Source organism: Phascolarctos cinereus, unplaced genomic scaffold (assembly GCF_003287225.1).
Source record: "Phascolarctos cinereus isolate Bilbo 61053 unplaced genomic scaffold, phaCin_HiC Scaffold_4;HRSCAF=312, whole genome shotgun sequence".
NCBI lineage: Eukaryota > Metazoa > Chordata > Mammalia > Diprotodontia > Phascolarctidae > Phascolarctos > Phascolarctos cinereus.
In genome coordinates this window covers 129,180,210-129,204,179 of record NW_027555847.1, presented here as the reverse complement: position 1 = coordinate 129,204,179, position 23,970 = coordinate 129,180,210, and the positions used below count along the sequence as shown (strand labels likewise).

The following is a 23,970-nucleotide window of genomic DNA, read 5'->3' as shown; positions in this document are numbered from 1 at the left end:
CATTGCATACACACATACACTGCTCTGCACCTTAATTGTTGAATTGCAAACCTAAGTATCGAGCCCCTCTTCATTCTGTCTCTCCTCTGCCTCCTCTATGTCTCTGTCTCCACCCCGACCCCTCCTCCCTTCCCTCTCTATCTGTCCCTCTCTGTCTATTCCCTCTCCCTTCTTTGTGTCTTATCGATTCTGTGCTCAGGGGAGTCTGATCCAGATTCAGTAAATGGGAATAATGTTTCTAATGCGACCAGCAAGGAGTCGCACTTCGGGAACGCCGGAAGTGCTCCGAAAAGACCTCAGGCTCTGATCCAACTGAAAGCGGCTCCTTAAAGCAGCAGTGCGCACGCTCCCCTTTACCTCGCGACTTTGGCTCCCCCTAGCGAGGACGTGTAAGCACGCCCGCAGACAGTTGCCTGGGAGACGTTCATTTCCCCTTTCTCCAGGAGGCAGCGGGGCTTCCGGGAGGTGGGGCGGGACTTCCGGCAAGTGAATGACTGGCAGAGCCGCGGAGGTGACAGGCAGAGCAGAGCGGCTGCGGCGGCCTCGGGGAAGCGGGGGAGCTGGGAGCAGACAGCCGAAAAGCAGTTCAGCCAGGCCCGGCCGGGAAGGCATCAGGCCGCGCTGGCGGCGGCAGCGGTAGCCACGATGATGGAGATCCAGATGGACGAGGGCGGAGGGGTGGTGGTGTACCAGGACGACTACTGCTCGGGCTCGGTGATGTCGGAGCGAGTGTCGGGCCTGGCGGGCTCCATCTACCGCGAGTTCGAGCGGCTCATCAGCTGCTACGACGAGGAGGTGGTGAAGGAGCTGATGCCGCTGGTGGTGAACGTACTCGAGAACCTGGACTCGGTGCTCAGCGAGAACCAGGAGCACGAGGTGGAGCTCGAGCTGCTGCGCGAGGACAACGAGCAGCTGCTCACCCAGTACGAGCGGGAAAAGGCGCTGCGCAAACAGGCCGAGGAGGTAGGCGGCGAGCCCGGAGCCGAGCGGCCAGCCAGGCCCGGCCCGGCCCGAGCGGGGTGCGGAGGGGGCGGGTGGGCGGGATGGGCCTCCTCCCCGCCCCGCCCCGGAAACCCTGCCTCTGACCCCTGGGCCGGCCCGGGTCCCTGAGGACCTGCTTTCTCTTCCCACCTCCCGGCCCGGCACCCCTGTGGGCCTTCCCTTCCCCCTCCCCTCTTCCATCCTATTTCATTTCCAGGAACTTGGCTCACCCCCGCCTTCTCTCCCCCGAACCCCAAAACTCAACCCCTGGGAGCTCCTGCATCCTTCTCTTCTTCCCTATGGCCACACCCACAGAGGGAAAGGGAGAGGCATCCCTTCTTTGGGTGTCCCTGGCCGAAAGACTCCATCTGAGAAGCCAGAGGTCACCGGGAATGTCCCTAGCGCTTAGCCCAGCCCCATGAGGAATGCCCAAGGTCACACACAGCTGCTCCTCGGGCCGTGATACCTAAATATAACCTTCATCCTTAAAAGCCTTGCGTCTTTTCTCTGCCTAAATCAGATTCCGACTTGAGATCGGTTTTTGTTTGTTCCGACTGCTGCCCAAAGCCCCGATTACTTCCCTTGACCAGTCTCTAACAGCTGCAGTCAGCTTTCCCTCTAAACAGATCCTCTTTGCAGCATGAAGCCGTCATTGGGAAAGGCTTTTTTCCCTTGTGTCCTCCTGTCCAGGATTCTCACAGTTTTGTGCAGAAGAATCACTTGGTAATTGCTTCCAACACTTAACGAGAGCCAAAAGCTCAGAAGCTCTGTCGCATTCATTAAGTGAAACTGCTCTTGGCTTCTGTGTGTTTAAGGTTACTGCTGAGTTCATGCCTTGTTGGTAACTCTTTTGCCCTTTAAGTCACTACATTGGCCAGGTTGTAAGCGTTTATAGAAAATCCTGGAAAATTCCAGTGTGGATGAGGGGGAGAGGAAATAAGATTTTTCTGATCTGGAAATATTTTTACCCTATAACTTGGAAAACTGCATGTGAACAATTTAAACAGACATTCAAGCATAAGGAAGAAAGCTATATATTATGTAGAATGCCACTCTTGCCGTGCATATATACATATACATACTCTGCTTATATGCATAAATCCATAGGTGTTTTAGATAGAAGTAAGGTTCTTTATCAAACTCATTGGCTGATAAATAGGAAGCTTCTAAACTCCTTTATGATAAATTTTGTTTTCCATGTTCTTATTTGTCCATGTGATGATCCTGATTTACAGCAGAAATAAGAGAAAGAACTTGTGAATTTCTTAAACCATAGCTAAGGCGTATTCTTAGTGAAATTTGAAGAATGTTTTGATAAACTAAAACTGTAAAACAACCCTCTGAGTGAACTTAATATACACTTATCACTTATCATAGTGATATTGATAGGCCTTTTCATCCTTCAGTCAAGCAGGTATTCCTTAGTTGATAGTGATATCCATTGATGCTAATACTCAGACTTAAGGGCAATAGCTGATAAAGCATGGAACTCATTCTTTACAGGTAGAGATACTAAAGATTATACATACATCATAAAATGTTAAAATTGAAGGGACCTTAGATCATTTAGTCCATTTCCCTCATTTTTACAGAGGCCCTGAAAGGTTTGTGTAACCAGCCCAAGGTTATCACTAGTTAGTGGCTAAGCCTGAACTCGAGCCTTAGACTTCTGACTCCAAATCCAGGCTGCTTCTCTTACATCACACTACCTCTAGTCAAAAGAAGAGTTAACTATGAACGCAACAGCAAACTTCTGGTCCTGTGTTAGAGGAACTCACTGTTGTACCGAAATCTTATGTTTGTGTCAGTTTGCTCTGTGCTTTATAGGTATCTAAAAATAAACCACTGTTCTTCAGTAAACCTGGTACCCTCAGTATTTTATCACTACCCTGTATTAGAAAGAAAATAAGTTATTCATTTACAATATAATTCAAGAAATTTCCTAACTTTAAGGATAAGAATTAAGGGGAGAATAAGCAACCTACTATGCTATATATAATAAGCAACCTGCGATGCTGTATGTTATACAGCATACTATGCTCAGCACTTTATAAATGTTAATTCATTTGATCCTCACAATAACCCTATGAATCAGGTGATATTATGCTCATTTTATAATTGAGAAAACTGAGGCAGATAGAGGTTAAGCCACTTGCCCAGGGTCACACAGCTAATAAGTGTATGAGGCTGGATTTGAATTTTGGTCTTCTTGATTCCAGGCCCAGTGCTCAGTGTACCACAGACTTGCCTCGTGAAGTAAGATTTTATTGTCAAACTTTACAATAAATAGACTGGGCAATCTTCCACAATATATGTAATTCTTTTGTGGGTGGAGAAGTGGAGTCAAGACCTTAAAAACTCTTTTCATGAAATCTGCAACTCTTGTACAACCTAAGGAGAGTTGCCGGGGACTGTAAAACATCAAGTGACTTGTCTGGGGTCACAACCAGTTAATGGAGTAGCTGGGCTTGGAGTCAGGAAGATCTGAGTTCAAATGCAGCCTTAGACACACAGTTAAGTGTCATTTAGCCGCTTTACTTCTCTATTTCCTCATCTGTAAAAAAAGGAAGATAATAATAGCATTTAGCCCTTTAGGGTGGTTGTGGCCATATTTGTAAAGCATTTTACAGACCTCAAAGTGATATATGGGGGGGGGGTGTGCGTACACTGAAATGATGATTATGGTGTGTCAGAGTGCAGACTTCTGAATCAGAACCTAGCCCTGAATCCATCTAGTTACTTCTCATGCAGCTCACATGCAAACATATGTAATTCTTTGTTCTTATAACCATTCCCAGATTGCTGCATGTGTAAATGTGGTCCCTAGGAAAATTCTAGTGGAGACCAACCATCTCCTAAGCTAAAAATGGTCAACCAGCTTCTTGTGGAGAAAGACTTAAAGAGGAAATTTTTTTTTGCTATTGGGGATTGTATTGGTTTTATGGTTAATATTACTTTTATGTTGCCAAACACCTCCTCAGACTCATAGAATCACTAAACCAATGCTGTACCCTCCTCCAACTACAGTGCCCAAGAAGGCTTAGGCAGAGATGGGTAACTTGAGCTGCCTGCATGTTCCTGAGCTGGGAAGATCCTTCAGTTTTTCAGAGCTAAGCCTTGATCAGTGCAAGCAAATAGCCCTCTTTTCTACCTTTCACCTTTTAGTAAGTACAGTTAAAGGAATTCAGAGATTGATCTGCCATCTAAGGGACAGGGAAGTATGTGGCATTTAGGTGGAATTGTTTGTACTCTAGCCATATCCTCAGTTTTTATTCCTCTAAACTAAGAATAGTGATAACTAGAAAACAGTACAAAGGCTCACAAATTTAAATTAACTTTGTATGATCTTTGAAAGACATTATTCAGTGATTCCATGGTAAAAACAATAATTTCACAACTTTTTGAGTGTACATATACAAGATGCAATTTCCTCTTTTGCCATTGAGCACTCTCTCATCTCTGTGCTTTTGCACTGGATGTCCATCATCTCTGAAATGTACGTTTTTTCTCACCTCCACTTCAGAGAATCTCACTTTTCCTTCAATGACAGCCCCAGCATTTCCTTTTTTTCTTTTTTGAAGAGGAGCTGCACTCCTTGGACTGGATTCCATTTTTTTAATTTTTTTTTTATTAATTTATTTTGATTTATCAACAATTACTTCCATAAGCTTTTGAGTTTAAAATTTTTCTCCCCCTCCCTCCCCACCACCTTCCCCAAGACTGTGCATAATCTGATATAGGCTATACATATACATTCCTATTAAACATATTTTCACATTAGTAATGTTATAAGGAAGAATTAGAACCCGTAAGAGGAACCACCAGAAAGAGGAAACAAAACTCACAGAAGAGAAAAAAAAATAGCAAACTATGCTTCAATCTGCATTCAAACTCCATAGTTCTTTCTTTGGAGGTGGATAGCATTTTCCATCACGAGTCCTTTGGAGATGTCTTAGATCCTTGTATTGCTGGGAAGAGTTAAATTTATCAATATTAGTCATTGCAGAACGTGGCTGTTATCGTGTACAATGTTCTCTTGGTTCTGCTCTCTTCACTCAGCATCAGACCATACAAATCTTTCCAGGTTATTCTGAAGTCAGCCTATTCATCATTTCTCACAGCACAATAGTATTCCATTACATTCATATACCACAACTTGCTCAATTCCCCAATTGATGGGCATCCTCTCAATTTCCAATTCTTTGCCACCACAAAAAGAGCTGCTATGAATAGTTTTGTAAGGGTGGGTCCTTTCCCCATTTGTATGATCTCTTTGGGATACAGACCCAAAAGTGCTATTGCTGGGTCAAGGGGTATGCACATTTTCATAGCCCTTTGGGCATAGTTCCAAATTGCTCTCTAAGAGGCAGCTAGGTGGCGCAGTGGATAGAGCACCCGCCCTGAAGTGAGGAGGACCTGAGTTCAAATCCAGCCTCAGACCAAACACTTGACAGTTACTAGCTGTCTGACCCCAGCAAGTCACTTAACCCCAATTGCCTAAAACAAATTTAAAAAAAATTTTTTAAAAAAATTAAAAAAAATCCAAATTGCTCTCCAAAATGGTTGGATCATTTTACAACTCCACCAACAAGCATTAGAATCACATGAGTTCTTGTACTCATTCATTCAAGTATTTTACTACCCTTATACTAAGGAAGCTTGCCTTGTATGCATGTAATATGTAATCCTTCCTGTTTAAATTTCAGCTCACTGAGTACTTGATAATTGGAGTCCACATATGAACGATCCAGTCTATATGCACTAAAAAATGATATAAATGATAACATTTTTATAGAGCCTGTACAGTACTTTTAAAGCATAGAGGCTAAATCATAATCAAATCTTGGTTATGCTTAGATCATCCATATTTTAGATTATCTGAACATTTTTTAGTTCAGCAGCCAGTATCAACAGTGTATATACATAATCTGCCCCGTAAGAGGCTGAATGCCTAAGATCTCTGAAAGCTGTATATTTTATAATCAGTCATTTGGAAGCCCCACTGATCATTGGATTTTTTTCAGAATTCTGTTTTCATTCATCTACACATACATACATACATACATACATACATACATACATATATATTAATTTTGCAATACATATAATTAATTTGTATTGGTTCTATGGTTAAACAGAATATGGCCTTTGAAAAACCTAAATATTTTTTATATGTGCACATACATATGCACTTTGGTAGTCATTCTAGAATATTGTTCTTTCTTTGCCCTACATCAGCTCATAAAAGTCCTTTCATGTTTCTCTGAATTCTGTATATTCATTTCTTGTGGTCCAGTATTATTCATTATATTCATATAACAATTTGTTTAACCATTCCACAATTGATAGGCACCTACTTTGATTGTTGTTTTTTACTATTACAAAAAGTACTACTGTGAATATTTGGGTATTTGTGAGACCTTTCTTTCTACCATTGACCTTCTTTGGGGTATATGCTTATATATCTTCGGGTCAACATATGAGAATTTTGGTGATTTTTCTTACATAATTCTACAGTTCCTGCAGCAGTGATTTCTATCTTTTATCATCTTTGCCAATTTTCTGGGTATGAAGTAAAATCTCAAGAGTTGTTTTCATTTGCATTTCTCTTATTATTAGTATTTTTTCCAATATGGTCATCAAACAATATTCCTAGAAAAACTTTGAGTGGAAAGTGTCCATTTTTGTTCTTGAGTCCAGAGAGGCTTAAAAGTGTTGTTGGCCATTGCTACTGTTACTAAATGGAGAGAAGTCCTTAGGGCCCCATTGGTTAGAGATTAGAGTAGAAGTAACAAACTATTGAATCTTTTGTCATTTCAAATCAGCAAATGTGTGTTTCTTGAGTCAAGTGATATGTACATGGGCCGGCCACTGATGGACGTTGGAGGAATGTAAAGATGAACAAGACATGCTCTACTTTCTCAAGGAGCTTAGAGTCTATTTGAGAAGATTTTATGAACAATTACTGAAGCCCTCTGATTTAGTTGAGGCAGATACTTCTACTATCAAAGATTGTATCCACTTCTCTTTAGACCATCTCTTTATATGAAGAAAAAAGATATACCATCTTCTGGGGATGAACATGACATTTAATAGCTAAATAATAGTTGAAGACATTAATATTAGTTGTGTCATACGACAAGATATCATTAATTACACCAAAACTAACTTTTAGGATACAGATCACTTTGGTTTTCTGACCACTGTGTTTGAGCTAAACAAACCTCTGAAAATTCCAAGCCTTCTCCCACATTATCTTTTACTTTCAGGGGTAGACTTCCTTGCTCGACTTCAATTTTATTTGGTGAAGTCTTCACTTACTGAGTGGAAGGTATAGAATCCCTTATTATCCTATTTCCAGCAACAAGCAGCTTTCTTTTTCTTCCTGACTGTGCTTCCCTAAGAAATGAGATTCCATCTGTGCTCCTGTGGGTGGGCTCATGAAGCTTGCTTTCCTAATGTGTCTATTTACATCAGCATGGCTTTCTATTTTAAGAACATGAATTCTATAGGGCAAAGACCATATTTCTTTCATTTCCTTCTATATAGATCATACTATAGTATCACTCAAATAAGGAATATTGAAATAAGCTAATATAAATTGTTAAGTTTATTTCATTTATTTTGAGAATAATTTTTCATGGAAATCAACGTAAGTTCTATTTCTTGGCACATTTCAACCTGAATCTATACCAGGGGGGAAGAAAAGCAGTCTATTGAACTTAATCTTTTTCTGCTTCTGACTTCTACTCAAATGTATATGTGATTTTATTACTGTGGGTGCTCTTTTTACTGGTTTAAACCTACAGATTGTTGTTGTTGTTGTTGTTTGTCTTCATTCTAGAAGAAGACCATGACATCAGGGAGGTGATGCCATGACATGCAAGTAAATTGGATTTAAGTGAGGGAGGGCTGTGGAAAGTTATCAGCCTCACCTTCTCCTCCAGAGCCATCTGGGTCCAGTGGTTTGATGTAGATAGATCAGGACCACTGGAGATGGCCCAGGATACAGTGGGAGACCTTGGCCTCTTTAAGCTAAGGTCTTTAACTGGTCCCAGTTTGACTGAGGCAGTACCCATTCAGTAATTAAGGCTAGGTAAGAAATGCAGATAATGGCCCCTTTTGCCTAGTCAAAACAAAACAAAACCCCACAGATTTAAACTTATCCTCAGTGCTTATCCATGTCCTCCCATAAATCCTCAACAATCCTCTAATAAATCCTCTTGAAATCACTTGAGTATCAATGGAACAAACCACTGATAGTTTCACTATATGACTGGCTAGCCTTTCCTTCTGGTATCAGTTAAAAGATGATATCCTTTGCACTACTTCTCCTGGCCGATTCTTCATTGTTAATGTGTTAGGCCTTCAGAAACTTTGTTCTATGACATGCAACTATAGGTGATTACTGAAGACCACTCATGTTAAAAAGATAGGCTTTTGTTTCAAGGAGAAGCTCAGTATTATTAATAATAAACAAGATTTAAATAATATTTTAAGGTTTTCAAAGTACTTTATATACATTAACATATTTGATCATTAAAAGCATTGGACAATTTCCTAAAAACAATTCAGCTTATTCTCTTTAGGTCTAGGCCCAATTTATTGTCCATTTGCGTACTTTTTCAGGTTGTACATACTGTTGGACCAGCTTCATGGATTGTCCATTCAATTTTATATTAAAGTCTTCAATAGGCATTTTTCATCCACTTGGTCTCTCTTGTGTGGATAGTTTGGCTGAACTCTTGAGTAGTAACGGATCTCACTTAGGAAGCACAGCAGTGCCTTATCATGTCATTACAAAATTGTGTCAGATAATCTAGAGGGCCTCACCATCTATGGGGAATACTTCTTCCTTGTGAATTCTACAACAATGGCAAACACCTCTGACAAACATGTGCCTACCTATTTTGTGTATTCTTTGTGATCACTAATCAGAGGGTGTTCATACAAAGTCATATTGTTATATCTTTCATAGAATTTTGTGTGATTTTGACATATGCATGGGAGAAACCTTATTAGAGGAGAATCTTTAAGGTAGCAATTTGCTTTACTAAATCAGATTTTTAATAATAAAAAAAATATTAAGCACAGTGGGATTTTTGTGTCCTTAGCACCTTTCAGTCAGTTTGTATGACTATGAAGATGTATTCAGCTGCAGAATATCATTTGCAAAAACCTGCCTGCCTCCTTTTCATGCCTTCATCAAGGATGCCCTTGATGCATCTACAGTTTAGGTGCGTTATAAAGATTTTGTAGGGATGACAAAACAGCATATGCACTGGTATTTATGGATATTTTTTACAGTTACTATTTTTAGTGACTCTCTTCTCTGGATTTTTGTCACACTGCTTTCTCTTGGTTCTTCTCCTGTGTGATCACTCTTGCAGTCTACCTAACTGTAGCTGTATCTAAAGACTGTCATGGACCTTTTTCTCTTCTCTCTCCGTACTCTTTCTCAGTTACCCCATCAGTTCCCGTGGGCTTAATTATCATCTCAGGAATTACTCCTAGATCTATATATCTAGCCATTGTCTCTTCCTGAGCTCTAACCAGTCTCATATCACCGAGTGCTTAGACATTTTGGATTAGATGTCTATAGGCATTTCAAACTCATTTATCTTTAAAACAGTATTCATTATCGTTCTCCCTAAACCCCACCTCTTATCCCATCATTTCCCTTTCTGTCAAGGTACCACCATCCTCCCAGCTACCTGGGTTTACAAGCATAGAGTCATCCTTGAATCTTTATTGTCTATCACCCCACATAACCATTCACTTGCCAAGCCTTGTTGGTTTTGCTTCCATGATATCTCTTGCTATAATCCCCTTCTCTCTATTCAGACAGCTGTGACCCTAATTTAAACTCTTATCACCTCTCACCTTGACTATTAATTTCAATTAGATTTCCTGATTGAAATCTCTACCCTCTCATGTCCATCCATCACACAGCTTCCAAGGTGATATTCCTAAAGCATAGATCTGATGAGGTCACATTCCTGCTCAGTAAACTCCAGTGGCTCCCTTTTACATGTAGGATAAAATGCAAACTTCTCTGTCATTTGAAGCCTTTCACAACCTTTCTAGGCTGAGATTCTACCTTTTTAGACTCATTATACATTATTTCTATTCACAAACACTATAGTCTAGACAAACTGGCCTGCTTTTTGTTCCCCACATATGACACTCCAGCTCTTGTTTCTTTGTTTTAGGAAAGCTCTCTCTCTCACCTTTGCCCCTCAGAATTCCTAGTTGTATACTCAGGTGCCAGTGACTACTTGAGACATTTCTTGATCCCCTCAGATACTAATGCTCTCTGTCCAGAAATTGTGTTATGTTCATTTTGTATATAGTTTTTTTTATACTTCATATCTCTCCTAATAATATGTGAGCTCCTCAAGTGAAGGAACTGTTGGGTTTTTGTTTTTCTATCCCTAGCACTTTGGACTTAAGCAATTAATAAGTTTCTGTTGGTTGATGGCAATTTTTTGTAAATAGTTTTTCCCAATTATTTCATGTCATTTCTTCTCTCAGATACCTTGAGATAAAGTGCCTCCATATGCCTCAAAAGTGTATCACTATCATCATAGACCTCCTCTGTATATATATATTTTTTTATCCAGATGTTCTCATTTTTATTTTCTTTAGTAATGCTTTAATCTCCTCATGTGGCATATTGTGGACTTTGATGTTAGAGTTCTCAAGTGGTAGCTGGCTCTAATGTCATTAACGGACAAAAGAATTTTTCAAAAGATAATAGAGCAACATAAAGAGACTTTTGTTATAGAAATGTTGACAGGAAGGTGGCAGATTAGAGGCAGCCAATCTGAACTCTCTTTTTTTTTTCTTTTTTTGTCTAGGCAATGGGGTTAAGTGACTTGCCCAGGGTCACACAGCTAGTAAGTGTTATGTGTCTGAGGGCAGATTTGAACTCAGGTCCTCCTGAATCCAGGGCTGGTACTCTATCCACTGAGCGCCACCTAGCTGCCCCAAATCTGAACTCTCGACATTCCCATCCAGACAACTTTAAAATAATGTTTCAAGTAAAAGTTTGAAGCAGCAGAGCCAATAAAAGATTAGGGTGAGACATTTTTCTGGCTTATGCAAACTTAGGAGGTCAGCAGGAGAAGTTAGTCATACCAAGGTTGAAGCCTATTGGCCTCCACACATGGCGATAGCAGTAGTAGCAGCAGGAGCTCTTAGCCCAGAGATGGTAAGGGGGTTGAACAGCTGATCAGAAAGAGATTACAGTGGACCCTTGGCTGGCATTGCTTGACAACTGTTGCCCATACAAAGTTTTGGGTTGCTGTTCCAAGGAGGAAAGGTGTGCTTGTGGTCAGTCACAAAGGAGTAGGAATCTGGGTCACAGTTCCAAAGTAAAGAGAGCGTTAGCACTTGTGGCTGAAGGGGAGCAGAGGCCTTTCCTGGGTGAAGACCAGAGCACAGACCAGGAGAAGAATGACCATACTGCTCCCAGGATCACACCACCTTGGAAGTACCAAAAATTTACAAACCTCCAGAACTAGCTTTGAAAACAGCAGCATGAAAAAGCCTAAAGCTTGGGACAGTTCCTCCCCACTCCTAGGCGAGCAGAGCCAACTTTAATGTAGAGTTGAGTCAAGAAATTGGCTAGAAAAATAAGCAAACAACAACAACAACAAAAAATTGACTATAAAAAGCTACTACAGTGGCAGGGAAGACCAAGACAAACTCAGGAGACAACAGCAATGTGAAAACAGTTACAGACAAAATCTCAAAGAAAAATGTTAATTGAACCCAAGCCCAACAAAAATCCCTGGAAGAATTAAAGAAAGTGCTAAAAATGGTAAAGGAAAAATTGGGGAAAGAAGTAAGAGTGATACAAAAAAATTATGAAAAAAAGAATTAACAGCTTGGTAAAAGAGGCACAAAAAAATACTGAAGAAGCTAACACCTTAAAAAGAATTGGTAATTCTTAATGGTAAAAGGGGCACAAAAATTCGCTGAAGAACTCATTAAAAAATAGAATTGGAGGGCAGCTAGGTGGCACAGTGGATAGAACTCTGGCCTTGGAATCAGAAGGACCTGAGTTCAAATGGGGCCTCAGACACTTGACACTTAACTAGTTATGTGACCTTGGGCAAGTCACATAACCCAGATTGCCTAGCCAAAAAAAAAAAATTGGGCCAAGTGGAAAATGAAGTACAAAATCTCACTGTAGAAAATAATTCCTTAGAAATTAGAATTGTCCAAGTGGAAGCTAAATGACGCCATGAGAGTCATCACCCTTTGACCCAGCAATACTACTACTAGTTTTGTATCCCAAAAAGATCAGAGAAAAAGGAAAAGGATCTGTATGTACAAAAACATTTTAGTAGCTCTTTTTGTGATGACAAAGAATTGGAAAAAGAAGGGATGCTCACTAATAGGGGAGTGACTGAACATGCTGTGGCATTTGATTGTGGGAATACTATTGAGCTATGGGAAATGGTGAGAGGAAGGGCAGCTAGGTGGTGCAGTGGATAGAGCACTGGCCCTGAAGTCAGGAGGACCTGAGTTCAAATCTGGTCTCAGACTAGACACTTGACACTTACTAGCTGTGTGATCCTGGGCAAGTCACTTAACCCCATTGCCTAACAAAAACAAAAAGAAACAAACAAAAAAAAGGAAATGATGAGAGGGATGGTTTCAGAAAAACATAGTAATACCTATATGAACTGATGCAAAGTAAAGTCAGAAGTAGATCATGATTTCACATGTATAATGTACAAGCAACTGTGAAAGACTTAGCTACTCTGACCAATACAGGGATCTGAGACAGTTCCAAAGGACTTAGGATGAAAAAAACTGCTATCCATCTCTAGAGAGAGAACTGATGAACTTTGAGTGCAAACTGAAGTATAATTTTCTCACTTTTTTTTTTTGGCAATATGGCTTATATAGAGATATGTTTTGCGTGATTTCATATGTATAATTGGCATCATATTGCCTGCCTACTAAATGGATGGTGGAAGGGGTGGGAGGAAGGGAGAGAATTTGGAACTCAGAGAAGAATGCAAAAAATAATAAAATTTTTGAATTTTTTAAAAAAGAAATGTTGACATTCCATTTTTTTGTTTGTTATTTGTCCTTCCATTTCATACTTAAATGCCCTCAAGATGATCTAGTGTAGGGTCTCTCCTCGACTTTTAAATAAATTTATGTTTCCCTCTTGCTTCTTGGATGGAGTTTTATGAGATTTATAATTTTTTTTGCCAAACTCTCCTATGAGACCTTACAAATGAGTATGTATACGAAACCAGTTGTTGCTGTTGGCTGCCACCTTTATCGACTAGCAAGATGAAGTGTTTGCTGGTCAAGGCTTTTTGTAAGCTTTTTCCATCTCATAGTAGCAGTTGATTTCCAAATTAAACTTCTTAGGAAGTGGTAATAGTCTTTGTTGGTGCTTAGTATTTTATCCATTTCCCATTTTTTAGCACCAACAACTTGTTCATATATGTCAGATTGGAATTTCCTAAGTTAGGCCGCCTATCTTCCCGTTTTTAGTTGTCTTATTTGGTGGTCATCTTTTCTCTAACAAGTCATTGGTGGCTTCTAATCCCTTAACCCCTCAATTCTTTCTCAGGCTATCTCCCCTGCCCTAGTTACTATCTGCTCTTTTTCCCAACTTGACCAGTTACTGAACCAATTCAATTCTACAAAGTCCTCCTCTCTTAAATCTCTAGCCCCTTTATCATTTTGTCAGTTGTGGCCTGCCAAGCCTCAGCCTTGAATAATTCCCATCATTGGGAAGGCATTTCTGCCTTCATTCCTACACGTGTGTTGCTGAACAAAGGTGGAAAAAATCATGTACCTATGCTGATTGGGTACACTACAGATTTATGTTACACAAACTCACCTGGGCCCTCCCTGATGCTAGGCAATCCTAATATAACTCCTCTATCTATTCATTTTCCCTCTCTCCATATCAGCTCTTTCAAACCTTTTCATTCTTCCTTAAAGCTCTCATAGTTCCTTCTCCCCCCATTCTCTTAGCTGCAAAACTTGATCACATTTTATAGAAAAAATTGAGGCCATTCTCTAAGAGCTCCCTCTTCTCCCCTCTTTCTCTTCTTCTATTACTTATATGCCTTCTGCCACTATCTTCTCCTTCACCGCTGTCTCAGTTGATGAAGTGGTGCTTCTCCTTCCCAGGCCCTACTCGGTCATTGTGTGGGCCCTGATCAGCTCAGAATGAATGTAAATAGCAGTTGTTTCTGTTTTGGACAGGAACCCAGAGGGTATCTTCCCCCTCCCCCGCAATTGGATCTTCTATCTATTTATTTGCTTGTTTATTCCTTCATTGTTTGTTTTAAATTTTCCACTAGGTAAAGAGGCCATTCTCTGCCTCAATTCTTATTAAACTTTAATCACTGAATGGGCTCGAACTGAGACCTGTTAAAGACCTTAGCTTGAAAAGCATCTGGCCACTGGGCCCAGATGCCTCTGGAGGAGAAGGTGAGGCTGGTGACTTTGCAGAGCCCTCCTTGCTTAAATCCAGTTCACTTGCATGTCATGGCCTCACCTTCCTGACTTCATGGTCCTCTCTGAGAACGAAGGACAGACAACCACAACAAAGCCTTTTGTTGTGTATTTGTCTGTTCCAGGACACATTTTAGGAGTGCCAAGGATAATCTGGAAGGTGACTAGAGGCAGTGACCAGATTGGTGAAGGTTCTTATCGTTATTTCATGTGAGATTTGGTTGATGAAAATGGAGATGTTTAACCTGGAGAAGTGAAGACTACAGGGAAATTTGATAACTGTCTTCAAGCGTTTGAAGGACTGTAACAATAAAAAGATGTTGGACTTGTTCTACTTGGCCCCAGAAGACTGGACTAGAAACAATGTGTGGAGTTGCAGCAGAGTAGATTTAAGCTGAATGTCAGTCAGTCAGCAGCCATTTATTAAGCACTTACTGTGTACCAGGCACAATGTTGAATGCCGGATGTAAGGGAAAACATCTAACCATTAGAGTCATCGACATGGTGAAATGGGCTACCTTGGCAAATATGGGCTTTCCTAGGGCTTTTCAAGCAGTTTTGATGACCACTTATCAAGTATGTTGTAGAGGGAATTCCTGTTCAGGTATGGAACAGACTAAGATGATGTCTGACATTCTTTCTGACTCAGATCCTGGGATTCTTCGATTCTCTTGTGTATCTGGATTCAAGTTTTCCTGCGGTGTCATATGTTGTTCTTGACTTGTTGGACATACCTCTCAATTGACTCCTGGTATCAGATGTCATATTTGGAGATAAAATATACTTGCAAAAGGAAAGCAGAAAACAAAATTTCTGGTGATGGAGTATGAACCTACGTCTAAGATAGCACACGATTAGGGTAGAGCTCAGAGGTGGGATTTGAAGAAAATTACATGTGTTAATCTTAATGTCCCAAGCCAAAATCATTCAGTCAGTTATGTTATTAAACATTTTTTGTGCTGAGTACCCAGGATACAAAGACAAAAATGAAATAGATCCTGCCTTCAGGGAACTCACTCTTTTAACGAGGTAGATAACATGGGCACAGAAAAAAGACACTAGCTAACTTTTATTGGAAAGATACTAAACAGCTGGTGGGTAAAAGGCCTTCTGCTGAAGGTTGACTCTTTAGTTGATTCTTTTTTTTTTTTGACTAGGCAATAGGGTTAAGTGACCTGCCCAGGATCACACAGCTAGTATTGAGTGTCTGAGGCTGGATTTGAACTCAGGTCCTTCTGACTTCAGGGTCTGTGCTCTATCCACTGCACTACCTAGCTGCCCCTCTTCAGTTGATTCTTGAAAGAAACCTTATTTTTCAAAACTTTTTCTTCGTGTCATTTATATTTGTATGATTTTCCTTGGTTATAGAGGTATTTCCCTATCAATCTACCTGGTTTCAGTTGTACCTGATATAATGAGTATAGGATTTATTTTTTTCTTTCTGAATACCCCTTCATTTCCTTATCTATTCCCCAGCCCTTTTTATTCCCCCTTTTGCCCCCTTTGGAATTTTTTTTTCCTCTCACATCTTACCCTGAATGAGTCATCACGTGAGAGCCGCAGAAGTCATTTTATCACAAGGATCTTTTAGAGGCTAATCCAGGAAAAATCTTTGGGGGAGAGAGAGATATAGATATACACAAATACACACATTTTTGTCCTAATTTACATTACATGTAATATATAATATATGTATGTACATATGTATAGGAGTGAGTGATTGAGGTTTTTAGAAATAATATGAAGTCATGGCAAGCATTGATTTAATGAAGTAGTCAGGAAACCTGCTATGTGAAAAAGTAAACCATTTATTTAACCCTTCATTGTCCCAGAAATTCTTCTGCTTCATTTCTAAAAGCTCTAACTTTCTTTTTGACTATATTATTGTTTTGTGGGTTTTTTATGTTTTAATTTAGGACTATTCATTAGTACATTTTTAATTTTGGAAATGTTTTCTTTTCATCCCAGTTTTATATTGTTTTGCTTTTATTCAGAAATACATTTTATAAATTTGAACTCCAAAGCACACCAGCATCGTTATTTTGGTGTCTGAAGAACAGAAATGGTATATTTCATAGCACAATGGATACTAAGTGTTCTTTGTGTTTTTGATTTCTTCATTAATTCTGAATTGGGTAGTACTTGAAATTTTGATTAGGGCAAAAGTAGGTAGTACCTAATTCAGATGTTTAATACAGTGAGATAACATCAGAATTTTGGGAAAATCTGAGACTCCTTATACCAATTTCAGTGAATAGGCAGAAGGCACCATGTTCTCAAAGTCTCTTAGGACATTGTGTTGCCTGATTAGAAAATATCAAGGTTTTCCATCTTAATGTGCTATATAAAGTCATTTTTCTCCTTTTGAGGATAGTTGTCGTATGGTTCTGTATTATTCACATAGAGTGAGAAAAGTATTCAATTCTTAATAACTCCTTAATTGTAATGCTTGAGTTCTAGTACCAGTTCTGATATTAACTTCCTGAATATGACATTAAGCCAGTCAGGCTTTCCTAGCTTAATTTTTTCATCTGTAAAATGTTGGGGTTATAATATATGATTTCTTAAGTTGCTCAAGTTGTTGTAATATAGAGCCCAGAATCTGAAGTTTTGCAGTCTGCTTATTCATTTAAATTTAATATTTTTTATTTTTAGCATTCTTTTCTTTTTAAATTTTGAGTTCTAAATTCCGTTCCCTTTTCCTTCATCCATTGAGATGACAAACAATATATCAGTCATACATTTAAAATCATGCAAAACATATTTCCATATCAGACATATTGAAAAAAATGGCAAGAAAAAATAAAGTGAGAAAATTATACTTTAGTTTGCATTCAAAGTACATCAGTTCTCTCTCTAGAGGTGGATAGCATTTTTTCCATACTGAGTCCTTTGGAACTGTTTTGAATCACTGTATTGGTCATAGTAGCCAAGTCTTTCACGGTCAGTCATTATTACAACATCACTATTACTGTGCACAATGGATCTCCCACTTCTCAGTTCTTGTAGATCTTGCCATGTTTTTCTGAAACCATCCTCCTTGTCATTTCCCACAGCTCTGTAATACTCCATCACAAGCTTATGCCTCGGCATGTTTAGCCATTCCCCAATTGATAAGTATCCCCTAGATTTCCAATTCTTTGTCACCGCAAAAAGAGCTGCTGTAAATATTTTTGTACATGTGGGTCCTTTTCCTTTTTTTCTGCTCTCTTTGGGATACAGGCCTAGCCCTGGGGTTGCTTGGTCAAAGGGTATGTACAGTTTTATAGCCCTTAGTCCTAGTTCCAAATTGTTCTCCAGAATTGTTGGGCCAGTTCATTACTCCATCAGCAGTCCATTAGTGTACTTATTTTCCCTTGTCTTCTCTAGCATTTGTCATTTCTAATGGGTCTGAGGTACCTCAGAGTTGTTTTAATTTACCTTTCCCAGTCAGTAGTGATTTAGAACATTTTTTCATATGACTATAGATAGCTTTGATTTCTTCTTCTGAAAACTGCGTGTTCATATCCTTTTGACCATCGAGCAGTTGGGGAGTAGCTCATGTTTTTATAAATTTGACTCAGTTCTATACTTACTATATATTTGAGAAATGAGGCCTTTATCAGAGAAACTTGCTATAAAATTTTTTGATATTACTTCATTGTCTGTAGTAACTTTTAGCAAACTAGTTTCCCTGATTATCTCTTTTAATTAGGTCTATTTTTGCTTTTCCTTTGTCTGATATCATGATTGCTACCCCTGCTTTTTTTAGTTCAGCCGAAACATTAGATTCTACTCTAGCCCTTTATTTTAACACTTTGTGTGTCTCTCTGTTTCAAGTACATTTCTTATAAACAACATATTGTTGGATTCTGGTTTCTAATCCATTGTACTAACTGCTTCTGTTTTGTAGATGAGCTCATTCATTCACATTCAGTTATAGTTATTGTATATTTCCCTCAGCTCATTTTCTTCTTTTCCTTTTCTCTCTTTTTATCCTATCTCTCAAGTCTATTTTGCTTCTAACCACTGACTCCCTTAATCTACTTTCTCTTTTATCATCTTCCCTCCCTATCCCCATCTTCCTCTTATCTGCTTCCCCTCCTATTTCACTCTTGGGTAAGTTACATTTCTATACACAACTAAGTGTGTATATATAGCCTTTGCTCTTTGAACCAGCATTGCCTACCACCTCTACCCCTATTTTCCCCTCCATTATAAAAGCTCTTTGTTGTCTGACCCTTCTATGTGAGAAAAATGTCCCCATTCTGTTTTCTCTCTTCTTCCTTCTCCCAGTGCATCCCTCTTTCTTATCCCGTCCCTTTTTTTAAAGATCGTTCCAACATAACTCACATCCATGCCCTCTGTCTGTGTAAAGTCCTTTTAACTAGCCTAATAATGATAAAGTTCTTAGGAGTTTATCATCTTCCCATAAAAGAATGTAAACAGGTTAACTTTATTGAGACTCTTATCATTACTCTTTCCTCTTTACCATTTTATGCTTCTCTTGAGTCTTGTGTTTAAAAGTCACAATTTCTATTTAGCTCTGGTATTTTCATTGGGAATACTTAAAAGTCCTCTATTTCATTAAATAACCATTTTTCTCCCTGAAGTTTTGCTGGGTAGCTTATTCTAGCTCCTTTGCCCTCCAGAATATCATATTCCAATCCCTCCACTCCTCTAATGTGCAAGTCAGCCTGTTTATTTATTACCTCTGAAACACAGAGCAAGTCAGTTGTCTTCTCTGGGCCTACTTTTCCCTAACTTTAGCATGAGGGGGTTGGATTAGATGACCTGTAATGCCCCTTACAATTCTAAATCCTAGGAAACCTAGGTCCCTTCTAGTTCTAAGTGTCCATGATTTTGTTATCTATGCCTTATGTTACTTATGCCTGCTTACATGCTTTCTGTTCCTTTCATTTGTAGAAGTTCATTGAATTCGAAGATGCCTTGGAACAAGAAAAGAAAGATCTACAAATCCAGGTTGAACACTATGAGTTCCAGACTCGACAGCTAGAGCTAAAAGCCAAAAACTATGCAGATCAAAGTAAGTAACTAGTATGTATAATCCAGTTGAGTCGTTCTATGTTCTTTGCTCTAAGATTGCTTGAAGTAGGTAACGTATTGAGATCTTTGAGGGGGAAATAGCTAAAGAAGAATAAATTCTATTCTTAATTCAGACAGCATCTTTTAATTTAGATGTTATTGCAGTTTTCTGGTTTATATTAGTTTTTGTGCTTACAAAGTGTATAACCTACTTAAGCCCTTACTGCTTGGTTTTCGTGGGAGCAGCTAGGTGGCTTTGTAGATAGAGTGCCAGACCTGACTTCAGGAAGATTCCTCTTACTGAGTACAAATCTGGCCTCAGACACTTACTAGCTGTGTGACCCTGAGCAAGTCACTTAACACTATTTGCCTCAGTTTCCTCCTCTATAAAATGAACTGGAGAAGGAAGTGGGAAGCTACTCCAAGTAGCTTTGCCAAGAAAATAACAAATGGGGTCATGAAGAGTCAGACACAACTGAAAAACAACTGAATAACATCTTGTTTTATGTTTTTTTCAGTGGATTACCTGGCCTCTCCAGTAATGAGATTAAGGAATGTTTGCTCTTTCTTGATTTCAAACATTGTCACCAGATATTAGAACTGTCATTTTACTGATATCAGAGAAGGCAGTCCAGCCTGATTTAGGGTAGGACCTGAAGACAGATTTGATGGATTTCAGGAGGTCTGTGAATTTAGATGGGAAAAAATTTCATCTTTATTTTCTGTAACTTCTAACTGATATTGAGTATTTTGTTTTCTTCAGTTATAAATTTTTAAAAATATATATTATTCTGAGAATGGGTTATAAGCATCCCCAGACTGCCAAAGGGATCTGTGACACAAAAAAAGTTAACCCCTGGTCAAAGAGAATACAACTCACTTAGTGAAGAGAGTTAGCAGGAAAGGTATTTTAGCAGTATATAGTAAGAAAAATTATTTTCCTTTGTTTTAAAAAATTTTGTCAAAAGTGACTGTAATGTTAAAATTTATCCATTCCTATCTAATTATTCTTACCGTATGTAAAATTAAATATTTTAAAGAACAGGGAGAGGTTGCTATAATTAGAATTTGCTGTGATCGGAACATTTTTTGTTACTTTGTCATATAATTTTGGAAAGCCACTTCAGTGGTTTATTTCTTTGAAAAGTTGAAATCAAATTGATGGTACAGTTGTTTGGAGATTTTTTTGGTCTTGACAGCTCCCTCATGGCACCCCAAACCAAGGTTATAAGCAGTTTGCAAATGCTAGTGGCTCAGAGAACTAACTAAATGGGGTCTTGATTAATAGGGTAATAGAGATTGGTGGTGCTGGTGGAGATGTAATAATAACGTAGGGACAGCTTGGATATTCCCACAGAAAGAATTTTTATTTTTAAAGCCTAAGTATACAATATTTTAAAAACCCATTTTGCCTGTGTCTATACCACCCTTTTTTACAATTATATAGAATCTTAGGTCCATGTATTATTGATTCACTGTTTAGATGTACTTTTCATCTACAGGAGTATCCTTCTGTTCTTTTTGGGGGGGGGATACCTTGTTTTCTATATCTCTAAAGGCTTGCCTATTTTGTCTGTTTCATATGGTCCCCAATCTCTAGAATTTCTTAGCCCTTTATCCACCAATCCTCCTATGTATCTCACTCAGAATGCTGTTGAGAAATAGATACATTCATAAACCAGTGGTGATAGTTTAAGACAACGTAACTTCTGCCCTTGTGTGATGTCCTTATTTCTTTTTTTATTCTTCAATGAATGAAAAAAAAAACATTGAAAAAACATTTATTAAGCACTTACCATGTGCCAAGTGCTATGCTGAGCACTGTGGATACAAACAGAAAAATGAGGCAGTCCCTACTCTCAAGGAGCTCACATTGTAATAGAAAGAAACAAAAAAAGAAAACAATGTATAATGGGGGGGGTACAGCTGCAGTGTAGATAAAAAGGCCTTTTAGTCTTTAAGGTACAAGGGGCAGGATGGATGGCACAGCTCAGGTGTCCCTTGATGGGACAGAACGGTGATCTGTAGGGCATAGGCGTGGTTGCAGTGCAGATGGTAAGTCTCCAGAATCTTCATCTTACCAGAGAGATGACTGTTCCTACTCCTGCAGGTGGTGTGTGCAGTCATGTCTTCCTTCCAATAGAGGCCCAACATATAACTCTTGGGGAATGGTGTTTAGGATGGGGTAGTTAGGAGTGGGCCCATGGGTCAAGGTTAAGTGGGAAGAGTCCTTGTCTAGCCAGGATGAGGAAGAGGACGTTTTCAGGTAGGTTGAGGGAGGAATTTGCCTTACCCCCTCTTTTGCAGAACCCTCTTCTTGACCATCCCTCTTCGCTTTCTCTTTCTTGTCTGTATTCCCTTTTCTTCCTCGTCCTCCAGTTTGTTATAGTCATTCATGGGCATTTCTCAGAGCTAGTGCCTTTCAGGGATAAAAAGATCATTGATTGCAACATGATGTAATGGACTTAGACCAAGACTTCACATCAGAAGACCTGGTTCTGCCACTTACCACCTTTGTGACCTAGTGCAGGCTATTTCACTTTCATAGCTCTTCCTTTACATGGAGCTAATACTCCTTCACCAGAGTTCCAATCCAGCATTGCGCTCTGGCGTGGAAGTGACCATAGGTTTTTTACAGTTGTTCCAGTGGCCATTTCAAATAATGTTTGTATTACCTGTCTTATTAACTTACTGTGAGGAAGAGCTTCCTAAATCATGAAACACTATTTCATTTGAGGAAAATACTTTGTAAATTGTAAAACAATATGTAAACACAAGAAGTCATTATAATAACCATTTTGAATTACTTAAGGAAAAAGTCAAACTATTACTGTTTTCATGGTTTTTTGTTTTTTAAGTAGCTAAAATCAAAAGAAACAAAAGTCTCTGCTCCCTGGATCAGAGATGTCAAACTCAGACCTCCAAACCAGATTTAAATGTAATTGAAAAATACTTAACAAAAATAAATAAAAATATAATACAACGTAGATAATGTTAATTTATGGTTTTCTAAGTCAATATGTGTCCCTGCAGGGATCTCTTTCCAATTGAGTTTGACATCACTGCCCTGGATTGTCCCTATACATTTCCTATCCATCTCTTTTTCTTGTTTATGGGAAAGGGTCTATTAAGTAGCTTAGACTGGTGTATTAACTCAGTAGCCCCTGGCTCTAGGTACCATCTTTGGGGGGGGGGTTATCAAAAGGGGAGAATGGAGCAGGTAACAAACAGATTATGTGATTGACCAACAATGGTTATGTTGTCTAGTTTCTCGACTGGAGGAGCGTGAATCAGAGATGAAGAAGGAATATAATGCTCTTCACCAGAGACACACAGAGGTATGTGCCCCATTTTTCTGTATTCTAACAGCTTCCAACCTATACTTAAAAATCAATGAAGAATAAGAGGCAAAAGAGGTTAAAATCTTCTGAGGAGAGTGATCTCCTTTTGTCCTTTCCAGTCAGCTAGATCTTCATTGCAATTGAATTTTCAGTATCCTTTTCAGGGTTTACCTGGGTATTGTATTGTTATCCTTAAAAGTTTCTTCACTCCTCTTTTGAATGATACTTATAATCTATTTTCACTGCATTCCTCCCAGAAGCACCATAGACCACACAGAACCCAGAAATTCAATTAGTTAGAGATAGAAAAGATAGAGAAGCAGATTAATTTACTGAGGTAATGTTTTTACTTATGAGTATTTACTTTTCCACAGATGATCCAGACTTATGTAGAACACATTGAACGATCCAAGATGCAACAGGTTGGGGGAAATAGCCAAACAGAGGGCAGTCTACCTGGGAGAAGGTATGATAAGAAGACTGAATATTAGTATAATCTCATTTTTTATCACAGTAGATGCCATGTAGAGAATTACAAAAATAAGAAAACTATTCAGAAAAGTTCTGTGTTCTTCCAAATTAAGGAGAATAGAATCCACTTGGATGATGTGGTCATGGATGGAGAACAGACATGGGTTCAGAGCTTTCCTTAGGCTCTTAAGAAATATTGTGTGTACCAAAAAAAAAACCAAGAAATATTGTGTGTAGATTTAATTACTTTTCTTTTCTTTTACATGTTAGGAAGGTTTTCCCTTTGGGTGTGGAGGACCAGGGAAAAGTTAACATGAAGGGAAAATACCTATGCAACCATTATGAATGTTAAGCTGAAATTGTAAGACCAGAAACGGTCAACAATGACACTTTGATTTCAATAGTTTCATACTTCTCAGTCCTGAGTTTTGATCAGTTTAATACTCTTTACCAGGGGTGGGAAACCCTTGGCCTCGAGGCCACATGTGGCCTTAATAAAGGAATTTGTTCTGTGAAGGACCTAGAGAGCCACATGTGGCCTTGGGGCCACATATGGAGGCCAGAGGTTCCCTACTCCAGCCTTAGCCTGTAAGTGCTGACATTACTTGGAAAGTAGAAGCCAGTCTGAAATTTGGCTTCATCTTCTTTGTTT

The 23,970-nt window shown here is 39.0% G+C and overlaps 1 protein-coding gene across 21 annotated transcripts in view; it reads left to right on the top strand.

Moving 5' to 3' along the window:
• Window positions 1–432: 432 nt before the first annotated feature.
• MAPK8IP3 (mitogen-activated protein kinase 8 interacting protein 3) overlaps window positions 433–23,970 on the top strand; it is an 86,037-nt gene continuing 62,499 nt past the window's right edge. For 17 of the 21 annotated variants that reach the window (XM_021006605.2, XM_078152570.1, XM_021006616.2 and 14 more), the window contains exons 1-4: window positions 433–963; window positions 19,387–19,507; window positions 22,774–22,844; window positions 23,222–23,313. In XM_021006605.2, the coding sequence (XP_020862264.1) occupies window positions 646–963; window positions 19,387–19,507; window positions 22,774–22,844; window positions 23,222–23,313 (602 nt within the window). In that variant the 5' untranslated portion in view covers window positions 433–645. Of the gene's footprint in view, window positions 964–19,386; window positions 19,508–22,773; window positions 22,845–23,221; window positions 23,314–23,970 lie in introns of those variants that run through there. The other 4 variants (XM_078152581.1, XM_078152576.1, XM_078152575.1 and 1 more) reach the window with 2 other exon arrangements.